General features: G+C 43.8%; 2 protein-coding genes across 3 annotated transcripts in view; one reads left to right on the forward strand and one right to left on the reverse strand.

The window, feature by feature from the left end:
* The window catches only part of NEDD9 (neural precursor cell expressed, developmentally down-regulated 9), a 503823-nt gene that overhangs the window by 429366 nt on the left and 57081 nt on the right, over window positions 1-17376 (forward strand). The window lies entirely within an intron of this gene.
* On the reverse strand, window positions 7655-14459 carry TMEM14C (transmembrane protein 14C). 2 transcript variants are annotated; one of them, XM_060164284.1, is made up of 6 exons: window positions 14357-14459; window positions 13228-13297; window positions 12814-12890; window positions 11887-11988; window positions 9097-9177; window positions 7655-8179 (listed from the first exon to the last, which is right to left on the reverse strand). In XM_060164284.1, exons 2-6 carry the CDS (start codon window positions 13248-13250, stop codon window positions 8172-8174), a joined length of 291 nt encoding a protein of 96 aa, XP_060020267.1. In that variant the 5' UTR covers window positions 13251-13297; window positions 14357-14459; the 3' UTR covers window positions 7655-8171. The 2 variants fall into 2 exon arrangements, with proteins under 2 accessions (XP_060020267.1, XP_060020266.1); XM_060164283.1 differs by having other exon boundaries at window positions 9090-9177.

The following is a 17376-nucleotide window of genomic DNA, read 5'->3' on the forward strand; positions in this document are numbered from 1 at the left end:
GCTGAAGACATGGTGAATTTGAGCATTTAGCTTAAGAAACTAGAAAAAGGAATAACAACTTTAAAAAGTGAAAAGGAATGAAAAATATAAAATAATGTCCCAGTAGTAACAAACATTATCCAGCACCAGGTCTCGGTTTCTAATATCACTGTCCAATAAAAGAAACCAGGGCTACTTGGAGAAATGGCTGATTCTAGTATGGGAGCATGAAACATACAAGATGAGCCTGGAGCCTCTTACAGTGCCAGAAAGTAGGGAAGTTCTATAAAAACAAAAAACAAGGGAAAAAAAAAAAGTCTACACTGATTGGCTATGTCAAAGGACCCATGGGCCAACTGAAAGAGCTCCCAATGGTCAAAACTGCAACAATTTGAGCAAGAAAATTAATGGAGCAGTATTGGATTATAACCCAAACCAGGAAATATATATACATGATTCCATAGTGAAGGAGTGGATGGTTGGATGGATAGACAGGGAAGAAGAGGCATCTTCCATGCAGCAGAATTCCAAGTAATTTATGTAGATACTCTGCCCTCAAGGAGGCAGAGCACAACTCCCCATTTTTTAAGTGTGGGATATGCATAGTGACTTTCTTTTAAAGAGAACAGTATGGGAAAGGGGGAAAAAAGGAATAGCTTCACAATGGAGAAGCCTGAGGAACACTACCTCAGCCAGATGATCAAGGTCAACATCAACAGTAATATCATGTTCGTATATGTAACTTTAATATGATGTGATGAAAATGACACTTCACCCCTGTGGTCTTCCTCCTAAAAACCGATAATCCCAGTCTGACCATGAGGAAAACACTAGACAAGTTCCAATGGAAGTGCATTCTACAAAATACCTGATCAGTACTCCTCAAAACTCAGTCACCAAAAACAAGAAAAGTCTAAGAAAGAGTCACAGCCAAGAGGAGCCTAAGAAGACATGACAACTGAATGTAATATGGTATCCTGGATAAAATCCAGAAAGAGAAAAAGGATATTAGTTAAAAAATAAGAAAAACTGTACAAAGTATGGTCTTTAGTTAATGATAATGTATCAGTATTGATTCATTAGTTGTAACAAATGTATCATGTTAATGTAAGATGTTACTAATACGGAAAACTGGGTGTAAGGTGTGTGGGAACTCTCTGTACTGTCTATTAAAACTGTTCCACAAAATAAAGTCTATTTTTAAGAAATAAATTTGATCCATCTATCCATTCAGCAAATATTTACTAAGTAACCACTATGTACTAAGTGTAGTATATATGGTACATATGGTAGAAAACAAAAGGTCATTTCCTCCAATCTCATAGAACATACATTCCGCAGACATTAAATAAACACACACACAAAAAACCCTGTATATTGGCAAATTATTATAAGTGCTATTAAGAAAAAAGAAAAAAAACCCAGGATGTTATAGAGACTAAAGAAGGGATATAAATGTAGTGAGAGATGACTTAATAATTTTAAGACTAGGAGTCTAATTATACTTGATACATGCCTCTGCCTGCTGGGTAAAGAATGAATTGTTGGGCCAAAGCATGAAAACAGGGAGTCCTGTTAGAAGATTAAAAGACAGTGAGGCTTGGACTTGGGTATTAGCAATAGTATGGAAGAGAACTGATGATGGCTGCTGATAGAAAGCTACTGGGTTTTGGTGCTGATCTTGTTTCTTGCAGCTTTATAGAACTTCCTCATTAGTTATAATAGGATTTTAGTTGCTTGTCTTGGATTTTCTAGATAGACAATTATATTAGCTACTTAAAATCTTTGATTTCTTTCTTTTCCACTATTACTTTATACATCATTTATTTCTCTTATTTTATTACTTTGTCTAGTGTCTCTAGGAATCATCAGTGATAGCAAATATCCTATGTTTCTAACTTCAACATAAAGCCATAGCACTAGATAAAGGGTAGTTGACAAAAATCTAAGGCAAGCAATGTGCTTGAGTCGACTGAAGCATATACATTAATATCAGAAATTCATTGCTCAGATTAATACCTAATTAGAAAATATATATGAAAAAGTTCCATGCATAATAATAACAAAACTATAAAATATCATGCAATAATCTTAATAGAAATGCAAAGAACTAAGTGAATAAAACTCTAAAATGTTTTAAGACATTAAAAAAAGAAAAACTGAATTAAATGAAGGGACATACAATGTCCTGGATTGAAGAGTAAATATTTTATATACAAACGGCTCATATAGCTCAAAATAAATAAAAACAAACAACCCAAGCAAAAACTGGGCACAAGATCTAAATATACATTTCTCCACAGACATGCAGATGGCCAACACGTACATGAAAAGATGCTCATCATTGTTAATTATTACAGAAATGCAAATCAAAACTACAATGAGGTATCACCACACACCACTCAGAATGGCCATCATCTAAAAGTCTACAAATAATAAATGCTGGAGAGGGTGTGGAGAAACGGGAACTCTCCTACACTGTTGGTGGGAATATACATTGGTGCAGCCACTATGGCGAACAGTATGCAGTTTCCTTAAAAAACTAAAAATAGAACTACCATATCATCCAATGCTCCCACTCTCGGACATATATCTGGAGAAAACTGTAATTCGAAAAGATACATGCATCCCAATGTTCACAGCAGCACTATCTATAATAGTCAAGACATGGAAGCAACCTAAGTGTCCATTGACAGATCAATGGATAACGATATGGTATATATACACAATGGAATACTACTCAGCCATAAAAAAGAATGAAATAATACCATTTGCAGCAACAGGAATGGACCTAGAGATTATACCAAGTGAAGTGAGTAAAAGACAAATATCACACGATATTGCTTATATGTGGAATCTAAAAAAAATTATACAGATGAACTTATTTAGAAAATAGAAACAGAGGCACAGACACAGAAAACAAACTTACGGTTACCAAAGGGGAAAGGGGGGTGGAGGGATAAATCAGGAGTTTGGGATTAAAATATAAACACTATTATATATAAAACAGATAACCAACAAGGACCTACTGTATAGCACAGGGAACTATATACTCAATATCTTGTAATAACCTGTAAAAATCTAAAAGAGAATATATATATATATACATGTATAACTGAATCACTCTGTTGTACACCTGAAACTAATACAACATTGTAAATCAACATTTCAAAAAAACTTTTTAAAGAGTAAATGTTTTAAAGCTCCCAAATCTTCCTAAATTTATCTATAATTCACTGCAATCATAATCAAAACCCCTAGTAAAATTTAAAGCTGAAAGGCTAAGTCTAGATTTATCTGGAAAAGTATGCAAAGAAGAATCAGAAAAGTAACAATGACAGACTTGCCTTACCAAATATCAAAGCATAGTACAATCTACACTGATTATAGACTCCCAGACCAATTAGAAAAACAAAAAAGGGCAGTTTACAGAAAAAATATATATCACTGGTCAATAAATACATGAAAAGATGCTTAATAAGTCATACTAAAGATATAAAACAATGGCTTCGATCAGGGGTTGGAACCATGGTCAGTGAACCAAATTCAGTTCACTGTCTGTTTTTGTGCAGGTGGCAAGCTAAGAATGTTTTTTATAAAAAAAAAAATCAAAATAAACATCGTTGAACGAATATCAAAATAAGATTATTTTGTACTATGTGAAAACGATATGAAATTCAAGTTTCAGGGTCCATAAATACAGCTTTGTTGGAAGGTAGCCATGCTCACCTGTTTATGTACTGTTTATGGTGGCTTTTGCATTACGAGGCAAAACTGAATAGCTGGAGAGAGACGGTATGGCCCACAAAGCCTAAAATGTTTACTATCTGGCCATTTACAGAAAAAGTTTGCAGACCCCTAGCTTAATGTGTCAAAGATAAAAAGTCTGATAATACGCCATGTTAAGCAAAGATGAGGAAACAAAATCTCTCAACCGCTATCGGTGGGAGTGTAAATCCGTACAACTCTTTTTGCGGACAATTAAAATTTTAAATGCTCATCTGCTTTGAGTCAGCTTTTATGGATGTAACCTGAAGATTCATTTGCACATGTGCACCGGGACTTAGTGACGTTCCGTGGTACAGCATTTTTTTAATAGCGAAAAGCTTGAAACAAGGTACCTTTCTGTCAGTAGGGGAATGGTAAACTAGACAGCCACATCATACAATTAAAAAGCCACTAAAAAGAATGAGGTAGTCTCCATGTCCAGATAAAGAAAAGGTGTTAAGTGTGATACAGTGTAGCAAAGCGTAACTCAGTGTTAATTCTGTGCCCTCACTTGTCTTCACAGTAACCAAAAAAGGATACATTTCTATGTTTTATACTCACAGAAAGCTTCTGGGACAATAAATAAATAATGGCTACCTCTTAAGTTGAGAGACTAAGGGTCTGGGATCAGAAGGAAACAATTTTGCTGTATACCCTTCTGTCTTACACGCATTCTTTATCATAAGCATATTTTATCTCAACTTTAAACGACCTTGTGAACTAGGTTATTTTTTTGTTTTTGTTTTGTCTTGTTTTGTCCTGTTTTGTTTTGTTTTGCGGTACGCGGGCCTCTCACTGCTACGGCCTCCCCCGCTGCAGAGCACAAGCTCCAGACGCACAGGCTCAGTGGCCATGGCTCACGGGCCCAGTCGCTCTGCGGCATGTGGGATCTTCCCGGACCAGGGCACAAACCTGTGTCCCCTGCATCGGCAGGCAGACTCTCAACCACTGCGCCACCAGGGAAGCCCAAGGTGAGTATTTTTATAATTTGGAATAAGAAAGAACTTTGTAAAGCAATGAAGTAATAGATCTGACTATGTAAAGACGTACAGAAACTATAAACAAAGTTAAAAGACACAACAGGTTGGGAGAAAATGTAATATGTAATAAAGGACCTGTGCCCATTATATACAGAGAACTTCCACAAATCTTTATGAAACAAAAACCAACAAAAATGATGAAACAAAATACAACAAAAATGAGGGGGAAAATGGATTACATTCAAACCTTTAGCTGGGGATGTCGAGGTCATCTAGATTCGACCTTGCCTTTCAGTCTCATCTCCTGCTGTTGCCAACCTCACCCGCTCTATGCTATTCACACCAACTTGTAGGTACCCAACTGTGCCAGGCAGTGTCATGCCTCAGAGGCACTGCACATACCTTCCCTCTACCTGCAACATTTGTCTGTCCTTGTTTATGAATTCCTCATCCTTCAAGGCTCAGCTCAACCACCATCTCCTCTGTGAAGCCCTCCTAGACTCCCTGAAGAGAACTGACCACTTTTTTGTGCCCCTGGGGTAATGTCTACCTACCTCTATTAGCTATGTATTTCTATGTTGCCTTTGTTTGTCTAGATGTCAGTGTTCTCCACTAGACTCCACGATGGCAAGCCATGGTTTGTTTTTCTTTTCCTTCTGGGACCCAGCACAATCTTAGGACAGTAAGTACTTGGGAAGCTTGGCCAGGGAGAGGAAGGGGTTCTTAGCAAGGACACTGTCAAGGCTGCTGGCCAATGAAGACACCCCATCCCACCCCTGCCCCTTGGAACTGTAGGCAGCCTTAGAAGTCTCAGAGGTAACCACAGGAGCAGTCACACAGGGGTCTACCTTGGACCTGAACTGATTCCCACCTCCAGGGAATCGTTGTCATTCAGAGTCTAAGGCTAGCACCCCAACCCTAGAACTGAAGGTGGCCAAAACTGGTGTCCTTAGGAAACACTTTATGACAGAAGAAAATCCAGGGCCTCGGGCTTCCCTGGTGGCGCAGTGGTTGAGAGTCCGCCTGCCGATGCAGGGGACACGGGTTCGTGCCCCGGTCCGGCAAGATCCCATGTGCTGCGGAGCGGCTGGGCCCGTGAGCCATGGCCGCTGAGCCTGAGCGTCCGGAGCCTGTGCTCCGCAGCGGGAGAGGCCACAACAGTGAGAGGCCCGCGTACCGCCAAAAAAAAAAAATACCTGCAAGTATGTGACATCAAGCATCAACCCTTTCTTATCTATGAGTAGTTATTATTAACAGCAGCATGTGAGAAAAAGAACTGGGGTGTCAGTGGACCAAAAGCTTAATGAGTCACTGCTGTGATGGGGCTGTCCAAAAATCTTATTTTGATTCTGGCTGTACTAACAAAAATGTGTGGTCTAGAATCCAGTATCCTGGTCACACCGCATCTGTGTAGAGCTATGGGCATTATGCTTTAAGAAGGGGCCCTGTTCATTTCCAAAATATACAAACAGCTCATACAACTCAATAATAAAAAAACAAACCCAATCGAAAAATGTGCAGAAGACCTAAATAGACATTTCTCCAAAGAAGACATACAGATGGCCAATAGGCACATGAAAAGGATGCTCAACATCGCTAATTATTACAGAACTACAAGTCGAAACTATAATGAGGTATCACCTCACACTACTCAGAATGGCCATCATTAAAAAGTCTACAAACAACAAATGCTGGAGAGGGTGTGGAGAAAAGGGAACTCTGCTACACTGTTGTGGGAATGTAAATTGGTGCAGTCACTGTGAAAAACAGTATGGAGGTTCCTCAAAAAACTAAAAGTAGAGTTGCCATAGGATCCTACAATCCCACTCCTGGGCATATACTGGAGAAAACTGCAATTCAAAGAGATACATGCACCCCAGTGTTCACTGCAGCACTATTTACAACAGCCAAGACATAGAAACAATCTAAACGTCCATCAACAGATAAATGGATAAAGAACATGTGGTACATATTTACAATGGAATACTACTCAGCCGTAAAAAAGAATGAAAGAAGGCCATTTGCAGCAACCTGGATGGACCTAGAGATTGTCATACTAAATGAAGTCAGAAAGAGAAAGACAAATATGATATCACTTCTATGTGGAATCTAAAATATGACACAAACGAACTTATCTATGAAATAGACTCACAGACACACATAACAGACTTGTGGTTGCCAAGTGGGAGGGCAGGTGGGAGACGGATGGATTGGGAGTTTGGAATGAGCAGATGCAAACTATTATATATAGAATGGATAAACAACAAGGTCCTACTGTAGAGCACAGGGAACTATATTCAACATTCTGTGTAAACCATAATGGAAAAGAAAATAAAAAAGAATGTATACACGTATGTATAACTGAATCACTTTGCTGTACAGTAGAAATTAACACACTGTAAATCAACTATACTTCAATAAAATAAATTTCAAAAAAAAAAAGAGGGCCCTGGCAGACACGTCAAACCATGGCATACACAACAAAGATGAGAAAACTAGGACTCCTTTCAAGGAGCTTAAGCCAATCCACAAAATGGTATATGCCTGAATTACATATTCTAAATCCAATCAATACCAGCTCGGATTGAGCTAAGTAGCAAATATCCCTTTTCTTTAAAGAGGGGGAAACTAAGGTAAGGGGTACCAGAATGAGTTAGCTCAGTGCTGGTTAACAACAATTTCATTTTTTTCTTTTTTATTCTCTTTTTTTGGTTATACAGTCCTACTAATCTTAGAAATCCAAGGCTCAATGCAATGCCTAATCAAATAATAACTAACTTTCCTTCTTTGGTCTTTAAATTATTCAGGATGGGTAATTCCTAAATAAAATGTTAACAGAAACACCTTCATGCTCTTTTATCTTCTTGCTATTCACATCTCATTCTATGTTCTAGACAGCTCTGGCAACAAAGACACCGAAGAAAATATTATTTACAGTAAACTTTATTTTCATTGATTTCACTTAACATAATTTCAAAGTAGGTCTGTGCTCTAAGATAAGCAGAAGAACAGATATCCTAAATCTCATTAACAGATCTTTTTCACACTGTTCCTCTGAGGAGGGTACAGGGTTTCAGGGGCCCCAATGGCGACACCCTACATTTTATCCCTGGAGATTTTACCTATAGATTCAGAAAGAACAGATAATACCAACATACAAGAATCAACCTGTATGCTTCTACTATAGGAAGAAGCTCTTGTGTTACACTCTACCCACCTCTTTAGGGTTGTAATGATAATAACTGACTTTCTTCTCTGCAAAGTTGGGTTTTTTTGGTTTGTTTTTGTTTTAAGTAAAATGTCAGAATATGTGAAAATGCTGTACTTATTTATCTTAATATGCTAAAAATAGTGAAAATTTTAAAATTCTTCACGAGTCCAAGCTGGGCCATGACTACTACGGATGGGATTGACCCAACGCACTAATTCCAAGTTTGGCGACCATCAGCAAACTGTTCAAAGGAAACACATAAAAAAAACAAAAAATCAGATAAAGAACAGCACAGGCACTTGACTATTTTTAAGGGACTGGGGCTCAGCAGGTCCCTCACAACTACATGGCGAGGAGGGGCCAAGGCAGAGCAAGCAGGGATGAACTCCCACCCCTGGAGGTGCCAAAGGAAGAACTCGTGAAAGGCAGTCCTGCACTGGGGCTTTGAAATCATACACGTGAGCTGAAGTTCCTAATCTAACAGCCAATAATTCAAAGATGAGAAAACAAGGCTGGAGAGACCAAGGCCTCCCCAGTCAGGCAGGTCATCAGTGGTAGGTCTCCAGCCTCCCAGTTTACAGCTCTTGACCTTGGTCTATGCTGATTATAAAACATGATTCTTGACAGCATCATAACTATGATCAAAGTTGGGTAAGTAACCTTTTTCCAAAGCAGATTTTTAAAAATTCTATTTTGGGGGTATCTTTATTATACTTACAGACTACATTTTTAAGAACAATCTGGTTTGGATTTTATAATTAAAGTTAATCACGATTGACGTTAAACAGGATTCAATCAGAATTCCCTTTCAGCAAAATTTTCAATAATAAAGGACACCTTATAACTAAGAAACATGGACCCCGCGCTGAAAGTCACACAAACGGCTGCAGTCGTGGAGCTTCCTCCACTGCAGAAAGGGGCCAGGATGGACCAGAGCGCAAATGTGAAAGCAAAATCCATTTCCAAAGTGAACGAATATACTTATTTCATTTTGACATTAAATCTGCTGTTTTTGCAGCCTTTCCTATTTGTATATGAATTGAAATCATTTCAGTCGATGCTCAGCATCAGATATACTGAAACAAGTAAAATTTTGAACGTCTAAAGTGTTTGGGGCATTAAACTAGAACTAGCAATAGAGCAGAGGGTACCTGGCACCTGCAATTAAGCCTGCAGGCATAAATTTTCCAGAGTGGTAGAATCTCATTCCCATAATGCCAGCCAAGGTTCCAGATGTAACTGATGAAAAGATAAAGAGAGTCAAAGATCACTACATCTTGTATGTTGGAGGATGAAAATACGGCCAAACTCCCACCCATCTTTCAAGGGCCCAGACCTCATACCTCCTCCTTCCCTGAGTCGGGGAGCTCCACAGCCACCCACAGTCAATGGGACCAAGTACAAATACTGGAGTCAAAGGCTCTCAGTGTCTGAGCCCAGCCTGCCTTTCCAGCCTCACCTCCTACCACTCTTCAGCCATAAATTTCTTAGTCTTCTCCTAAATTGCTGTAGGAGAAAACTACATTTTTCCTATGCCGATGCTATTTACCCTGTGTGCTCTTAGGCTCTTCCCACTTGACATCTATTCAAATACCTACCACCTGCCATGCACTGCACCAGGTGCTGGGAACACAACTGTCATCAAAAAGATCTCTGCCCTAACGGCGTTTGGAGTTTGATAGGACTAACTTGAAAGAATCACACAAATAAAAACTCAGAAGTATAATCTGTGCTACAGGCGCCAATTAATGCAATACAAATAACGTGATGAACAGGGGATCCAGCCCATTGAGGGAGAAGGACTTGCTGAGAAAGTGAAGACTGAGCCGCGATGTGAAGAGTCGCGATTAACGAGCTCAAGGGGAGGAAAGCACATTCCAGGCAGAGGGCGTAATATACGCAGGGCCCTGCGGTGAGAGGGGGCTGCTAGATGTGGTGTGGCACAGAAACTGAGACTGAGGGAGAAAGAGGGCCACAGCCTACAGAGCCTCGAGGGCCACGGGACGGACTGTGGTCTTCTTCCGAAGACAATGGAAAGCCATTAAAATATATTACGCAGAGGAATACATACAAAGAGCTGCATTCTGAAAATATAATTGTGGCTGTACCATAGGGAGCAAACTTCAGGGAAAACAGAGAGGAGGTAGGGTACCAACTGAGAAACTTCCTCGGGAATGCAGGCAAGAGGGGGGCTAACTGGGGCATGGACGGTGGCCGTGGAGGTAGGGAAGGGGACAGCCTGGGATACGAGTTGCAGGTAGTGTTGACAGGACTTGCTGATGAATCAGACAGAGATGGAGGGGAGGAGAGCAATGGAGACCCAAATGGAGGGAGGACACCAGGAGACCAAGCGTGTGTGAAGATAGGAAGCCAGGTGTGGGCAGATGCCATGACACAGCTGAAAGCTTTCAAGCAGGCAACTGGATACACGAGAGTAAAGCTCGGAGGAGAGAGAAATTTGTGAGTCATTTGTGTATCAGTGGTAATTTAAGACCTGGGCTTCAACCATATTGCCAAGTGAGAGAGTATAAAGAACATTAAAAGTGCCAGGTTTTAAGAACCTTGATATCTAATGGTTGAAATGGAAGACAGGTCGACAAAACAGACAAAAGGGAATCAGAAGATAAAAAGGAAAAACAAGAGAATGGAAAATGGACTGGTGTACTGTGCTGAGAACAGCTAAAAGGCCAAATAAAATGAGGACTAAGAAGTGTACGCTGAATTTTGAAACACACAGGTTCCTGGCAGCCTCAGGGAGAGCTATTCCCGTGGACTAAGGGGCCAGAAGTGGAGGCCGAGGTGGGTTGAGAATGTGAGGTGAGGAAGTGAAGATGGGAGTGTAATGGATGTTTTTTAAGAGAAGTTCCTGAAGAGGAAGCAGAAGGGCAGCAACTGAAGAAAGCAGTGGGGTCACGAGAGGTCCTTTTTTTTTTTTTTTTTAAAATGGGTGAGAGATGAGCACATCGGAGCATCAATGGGTGGGATCCACCTGAGAGGCAGGATAGGGGAAGGCGAAGCAGTAGAGACCCAAAGCCTGGTGGAGGGACCAGCCTTGGAGACAAGAACCAGGACAGGGGAAGGCTTAGAGGCGACGGCATGAGGGAGTCTCCACGTGACGGCTGCTGTTTTGTCTTCGAGCAGATGGTGAGGTTGTTCGCTGGGGTGTCAGAAAGCGGACAGAGGGGCCTGAGAGTAACTCCAGGGCTGCAAGAGAGCCGCCGAGCAGAGCGGAGAGCTGGGCGCTTCCTCCTTCCCAGCCCAGGCCGACTTGGACAAACCGCTGTGACACGCCCGCTCCCCGTGAGGGCCAGAACCGCGTGTTTTCTCATCCTGTGGGTTTGTGGGGGCAGCGAGGGGCCCACACACCCAGCAGGGTGTCTGACACAGGGTGGGGCTCAGGAAAAATGCACCAAAGCCACCCTGATAAGTAATCTTCCCCTCCCCGCGCCCCTCACCGTCTGTGCTGCCCATAGGACACGGCAGCAGCCCCAGTCCCGTTTTATGTCCCCGGCGAAGGTAAAGCCTCCCTGAAGGCAGGGCCTACATCTTACACACTTAGTTTACATCTAAAAGGCTAACAAATGATTTTCAAATGGGAAAAATGCAATACCGATGCAAACCTAACCCAGACACGTGGTCCTTCAGTGACGCTCAAGCAGATGGTCTTCAGCGGGGAATCACAATGGTTAAGAGACACATGCCTGCCTTACGCGAGTTTAACACTTATTTCACTGGGTAAATCTACATTCATGAGGTATGAAAACCTTTCCATATTCTGTACATAAAAGATACGTAGAAACCAGCACAAGACGCACCCCCCCCACCGGCCACCCTCATTTCAAAACTTGCCTAGGACTTGGCAGAAGCAGTAAAACCGTCGCAATGTGAAGAACCTGTCACATCCCACCAACCCAGGGATGCGTCAGGGAGACGCTGAAACCGACATACCTAAGAAAAGCCAAATGTTCCTTGGATCCTGAGACAGCTGATAGGCCCCGAGGCCCGCTAATCCACCGAAGAGGAGCCCGGCAGCCAGGGACGGGACACTGCCTGCCGGGAAGCAAACACACAGTTGCACTGCAATGGCAGACACTCATCTCACTGACAGAATCCACCAGACCGCCCTCCCCTACAGAGGAAAACAGCAAAGAGAACGTCTCTCAACGCGGTCCAGGACCAAGGCATTCTCAACGAGGAAAATGTGTGGGGGAGTTTGCCATTTTACCAGAGAGGTCAGGGTCGTACCACACAGGTCCTCTCTCCTCTAACAGGCAGGACACTTCCTCCCAGGGAGAAACGGAGGGCTCCGAGCCAGGCCTGATTAACCCTGCAAGGACTGGAACTCTCCATGGGCAGGACCTTGGGCTCATCCCCAAAGGAAAGGGAAAGAGGGTCAGTGAGTTAAAAAATGACCTGGAGAGCAAGAATTCTGGTGTGTGTGATGGCAGGGGGTATGCAGGCAAGGAGTGGGGTGGAAACAAGCGTGTTCGCTGACACACCTGTGCCTGATTTAATGCGGAGACCTCAAAACTGCTTCTGCGAAGACTAGAGGTTTCCTTCTACTTGAAGAGCAGAGATGGCCCTCTGGGGTCAAGGCTGATGTATGGCAGGTGATGATAATAACAATCTACTACCATCCCTAACCGGTATCTTTATCTAAAGAGGCAAAAACCAAGTGACTGGACAAGAAGCCTGGTGTAGCTCGGCCGGATAACCGCAAAGGCAAGTGCAGCTGCAGGGCTGATAATTCGCCTGCACTCCAGCGAGAGGGCCTAAAGCAAACCTGACTCCAGTAAGACTGCAGTTTGAGGACCCTGGGGACTCACTCTTCACCGGGAATAAGATTTTAAGCGGTTAAATAACTACAAACCGTACCTGCTCTTGCATAGCCAATGATCCCGCCGGAAGCAACCAGTGCTGCGTAGCCAAAGCCGATCCAATGTATAGGCACTCTGAAAACGGAGCAGTGAGAAATCGGTGCTAACCGTGTTAAAAACACAAAAAACAAACGAAACAGCATGGAACCATAGAATGGGATCAAAAAGGTCACCATTCCAGAACCATCCTATCACTGTATAAACGCAAATAAATCCCAGAGAGGTTAGATGGCTTGCCTAGAGTCAGTGGCAGAGCTGGGACTCGAACACAAGTCCCTGGCCTACACGTCCATATCCTCCCACAGCCCAAGCTGTCCAGCAGTCTTGGCTCAGCGCCCTTTTCAGATGATGAAAGAAACTCTGGTTTTGAAAAGCTCCTGACTATTCCACCCCCATTTCACTGGGCACTTACAGTGGGCCAGAGTCCTTCTCCATTGTTCTCTTTCACTCTGTCCAAATGGAAGATCACACCAGGCCTGCACCTGTGGAGGAGGGGCTGGATCAGAGGCAGTTACCAGCACAGCTCGCTAGCAGCCAGGAAGCAGTGCATCCAAGTTCCAGCTCCAGCCCCTTGGGAGCTAAGAAGAATGGGCAAGCCACCCAACGTCTCTAAGCCTCAGTTTCCTTCACCATACCTACGCTGAGGATAGCAACGGTACAAATTTCCTAGGGCTACTATGGGCATTAAATGGGATAATATGTAAAGGGGCTTTGCACAAAGTAATTGCTGAACAGATACCAGCCGTTCTAGTAATAACCTAAATTCTAATATAACATAGGCCCACAGGACACTTCACTGACCAGCTCTGTACAGTGAATGAGCTAATCTCCTCAACACCTAACCAAATTATAACTAAACTGGAAAGTAAACACACCTCCTGTGCCCTTAATTCAAGTATTTTAGTCGCCCTTTCTGGGGGGAAAGGGTGCTGCTTTTCACCCCTGCCCGAAGAATTGATTTCAATGCTCAACATTTATAAAGTTTTCAGATGGTTATTTAACTTTGCATCACTCATAGTTATCGTTAGATGGGGCGCGAGGAGGAAGGATGAAATATACAAAGCCCAAGTCATAATTACGTAGAACCCTACACCCTTGGCAAAGCAGGGTGTAACTCCTAATTTCTTAAAGAAATGCATCTGGTATCCAACGAGGCTAAGCTTGAAAATACATAACCTCTTCTGCTTAAATTACTGTCTATAAGGGGGGGGGCTTGGAATTGTACCACCGTCATTAATTCGACGTAACACTGAGCCACCGAGATTTTTAAGGAGATGGCCCAATAAAACCTCCAGGAAACTAATGACCTCGACGCTACCTCGGTAAGCATCTGCCTCAGGAGCTCAGGGTCTCCGCAGGATTCACAACCCACTTTAAGGAAAGCAGGAAACGAGGGACTACACAAGCACCTACCACGCAGCCTAAAGCCGCCGCCTGGATCCGGAGGACGAAGAGCAGGCGGCAGCAAAGCCTCTCAACTCATTTCTAAAAGTCAAAACAGGTGTAAAATGATAGTAATAATAATTCCAAAGTACACGAACCTCCTTCCCAAAGGTCTGCACTCGCGAACGAGGGTGCACGCGCCTACGAGCCAGGAGTCGCTCTCCTGCCGGAAATGTCGCAGCGCTTTCTCTGAGTCCGAGGGCGGGGCTTGGCACGGGGTGGGGCTAGAGGTAGAGGTCGCGGCGCTCCGGGCGTCCCGGGGGCAGGGCATGGGGCGAGGCTTGCGCCGGATAGGCCGGCGCGTGCTCTTTGTCCCCGGGTCAGGGAGTCGCCGAGCGCTCCGTGTATCCGGGGAGCTGGGCGTGGTGCCGGCCGTCCAGCACTCGTCCCAGATCCAAGCCAGCCTGGCCTAAATCCGGAAGCCCAGGCTTGAAGTCTAGTTTTGCAAGAGGCCTTTGCGAGCTGGGCCAGGTCTGCGGTGGGGGGGGGGGGCTGCCACCGATGGGGTTGAAGGGCATCCGAGGCTGGATTTTGAAGGACTGCATCAACAGAGGGCCCTATTACCAGGTGTCAACCAGATGCAGGCCATCGGGGAGGACTGTCACTCTAGCCCGATCACGTTATTTGCTACCATGGGAAGGGACTACTTTCTATCTGCAGAAGATAGGGTGGCCACTAGACAGGCTAGACAGTGTGGCTCACTTCCCTGTTTGTTTCAAAGAGTGAGGCTACTTGGAAAGCATCTTAAAAGGGAACAGTGGGGGGCTTCCCTGGTGGCGCAGTAGTTGAGAGTCTGCCTGCCGATGCAGGGGACACGGGTTCGTGCCCTGGTCTGGGAAGATCCCACATGCCGCGGAGCGGCTGGGCCCGTGAGCCATGGCCGCTGAGCCTGCGCGTCCGGAGCCTGTGCCCCGCAACGGGAGAGGCCACAACAGTGAGAGGCCCGCGTACCGCATTAAAAAAAAAAAAAAAAAAAAAAGGGGACGGTGGGTGAGTTACATTTGCAAGTACCTCTGTGATGCCCCCGTGGCCACACGTTATCCCCACTCCCACTGCATATCTGCTTCTCTTCCCTGCGTTTCCTGCACCACCATTCACTCAGTTGCTGTAACACCAAAATGTGGGTGGGTGTCACGTTTGGCATCTCTCTCTTTCATCCCCTACAAGTATCAACAAGAATAGATCTTATATATACAATCTTGAGTGAAAAAGCAAATTGCAGTGCATTGGCAACTGAAAAAAAATGCACAAGGAGACAGTTGTGAGCTAAGTTTTATTGGGGGCAAAATGGGGACTATAGCCCCGGAGACAGCCTCTCAGGTAGCTCTGAGGAATTGCTCCGAAGAGGTGGTGGCTGGGGGGTGAGTCAGTATATGTGCTTTTGGTAAAGGGAGTTGGGTGCCCTCGAGCACACATTTTGACAGAAGGTTGGTGCTAGTCACGAGGAGCAGGTGTCTCTGTTAATGATTTTAGTGCTTTTCTAGATGTGAGAAGATGCAACAAATTGGGCTCATAAAACCTTCCCCTGAAAATATCTAACTCTCTGAAGGCCTGTTCTGCCAGTTTTTCCCGGAGCACGGGATGCCTCATTCCTGATCTCCAGCCAGAACTCCTTTCATGGTGTGTGGAAGGTCAGTGAGTGCAGTGGCTAGGGACCTAATCCTTGTAGAGGCAGATGGCGAGTGACAATTTTTTGTTGGCAGCATACATACTCTGAAAGAAGACCTTCCACTTGCAGCAACTCCTACTTTTCAGATATCAAAAGTGAAGTCTGTGTTTACCACAGCTGATTCTAACCAACCGAAGCTGACAGTGACTAAGAACTCTTGAGCAATTCCACTTAGGCCAGACCCTCAACAACTTAATGGAAGACTCTCCTGAAAAAACAAGGACAGGGGCTTCCCTGGTGGCACAGTGGTTGGGAATCCGCCTGCTAGTGCAGGGGACACAGGTTCGAGTCCTGGTCCGGGAGGATCCCACATGCCGTGGACCAATGGGGCCTGTGCGCCACAACTACTAAGCCTGTGCTCTAGAGCCCACAGCCACAACTGCTGAGCCTGCGTGGCACAACTATTGAAGCCCGCGCGCCTACAGCCCGTGCTCAGCAACAAGGGAGGCCACCGCAGTGAAAGGCCCGTGCACCGCAACAAAGAGTAGCCCCCACTTGCCGCAACTAGAGGGACCCTGTGTGCAGCAACGAAGACCCAACGCGGCCAAAATAAATAAATAAAATTAATTTTTAAAAAAAAATGACAGGACTTGCCTTAACCAGCTGGGATGATTTAGGGATTCATTTCTCCCTATGCAGATGCAAGCTTCAAACCTTAGTTAAGCCCACCATGATCCTCCCCCTGCCTTCTAGACTTAAATTGAACCACAGAGAATTAGTTACCTATAGTCCTAGCCCTTGGTTGAGCTGTTATTTGAAATAAGTTGTCCTACACCCTTAACTCTACTATAATGCATAGTTTCATGTGCAGTCCATCATAAAATATAAAAGAAATGAAAGGAACCGGTTTCTGCTCTGTTTCAGTTGGTTCCACACAAGGATTTGTGTTTAGTAATGTTTCTAGTTGACATTAGCATATTTTAGGAGATAGCTCAGCTCTTAACTAGGAGCCCACTGAATAGTACTGGAACACTGAACCACAAGTGTGTCATGGGGCGTGACGAAGATTGTGTGAGGGACTAAGTTTTAGTCTCTGGCCACTGGGGCCTATCAATGGGATGTTTTTCTGTTAGTTTTCTGTTTTGTTTTTGTTTTTTTTCACAGAGGCCTCAAGTCAGGATTGTCTGCTAGACACACATGTACACCCACCCATAACCAGAGCAATAAAGACCATCTGCCGCAACAGAGGAGCTTACGAGGAAGGAATAGCGCTTCACTCTGAGCATTATTTTATCATTTTTGGAGCTTTGTATGTGTTGAATTTACACTGAAACAGAGCTCAAGCAAAAATGGTCAAAATCAAATGCCAGTTGCAGTGTTGCAAGTCAACATCTACTGAGTATCCACAATACTAATTACTAGGTCTTCAGGAGTATTTTATAGCTTTAAGATTGACATCATTCAATAAAATTTTCTCCAAGAAATTAATAAATGAGATTATGAAAAAAA

Source organism: Lagenorhynchus albirostris, chromosome 10 (genome assembly GCF_949774975.1).
Source record: "Lagenorhynchus albirostris chromosome 10, mLagAlb1.1, whole genome shotgun sequence".
NCBI lineage: Eukaryota > Metazoa > Chordata > Mammalia > Artiodactyla > Delphinidae > Lagenorhynchus > Lagenorhynchus albirostris.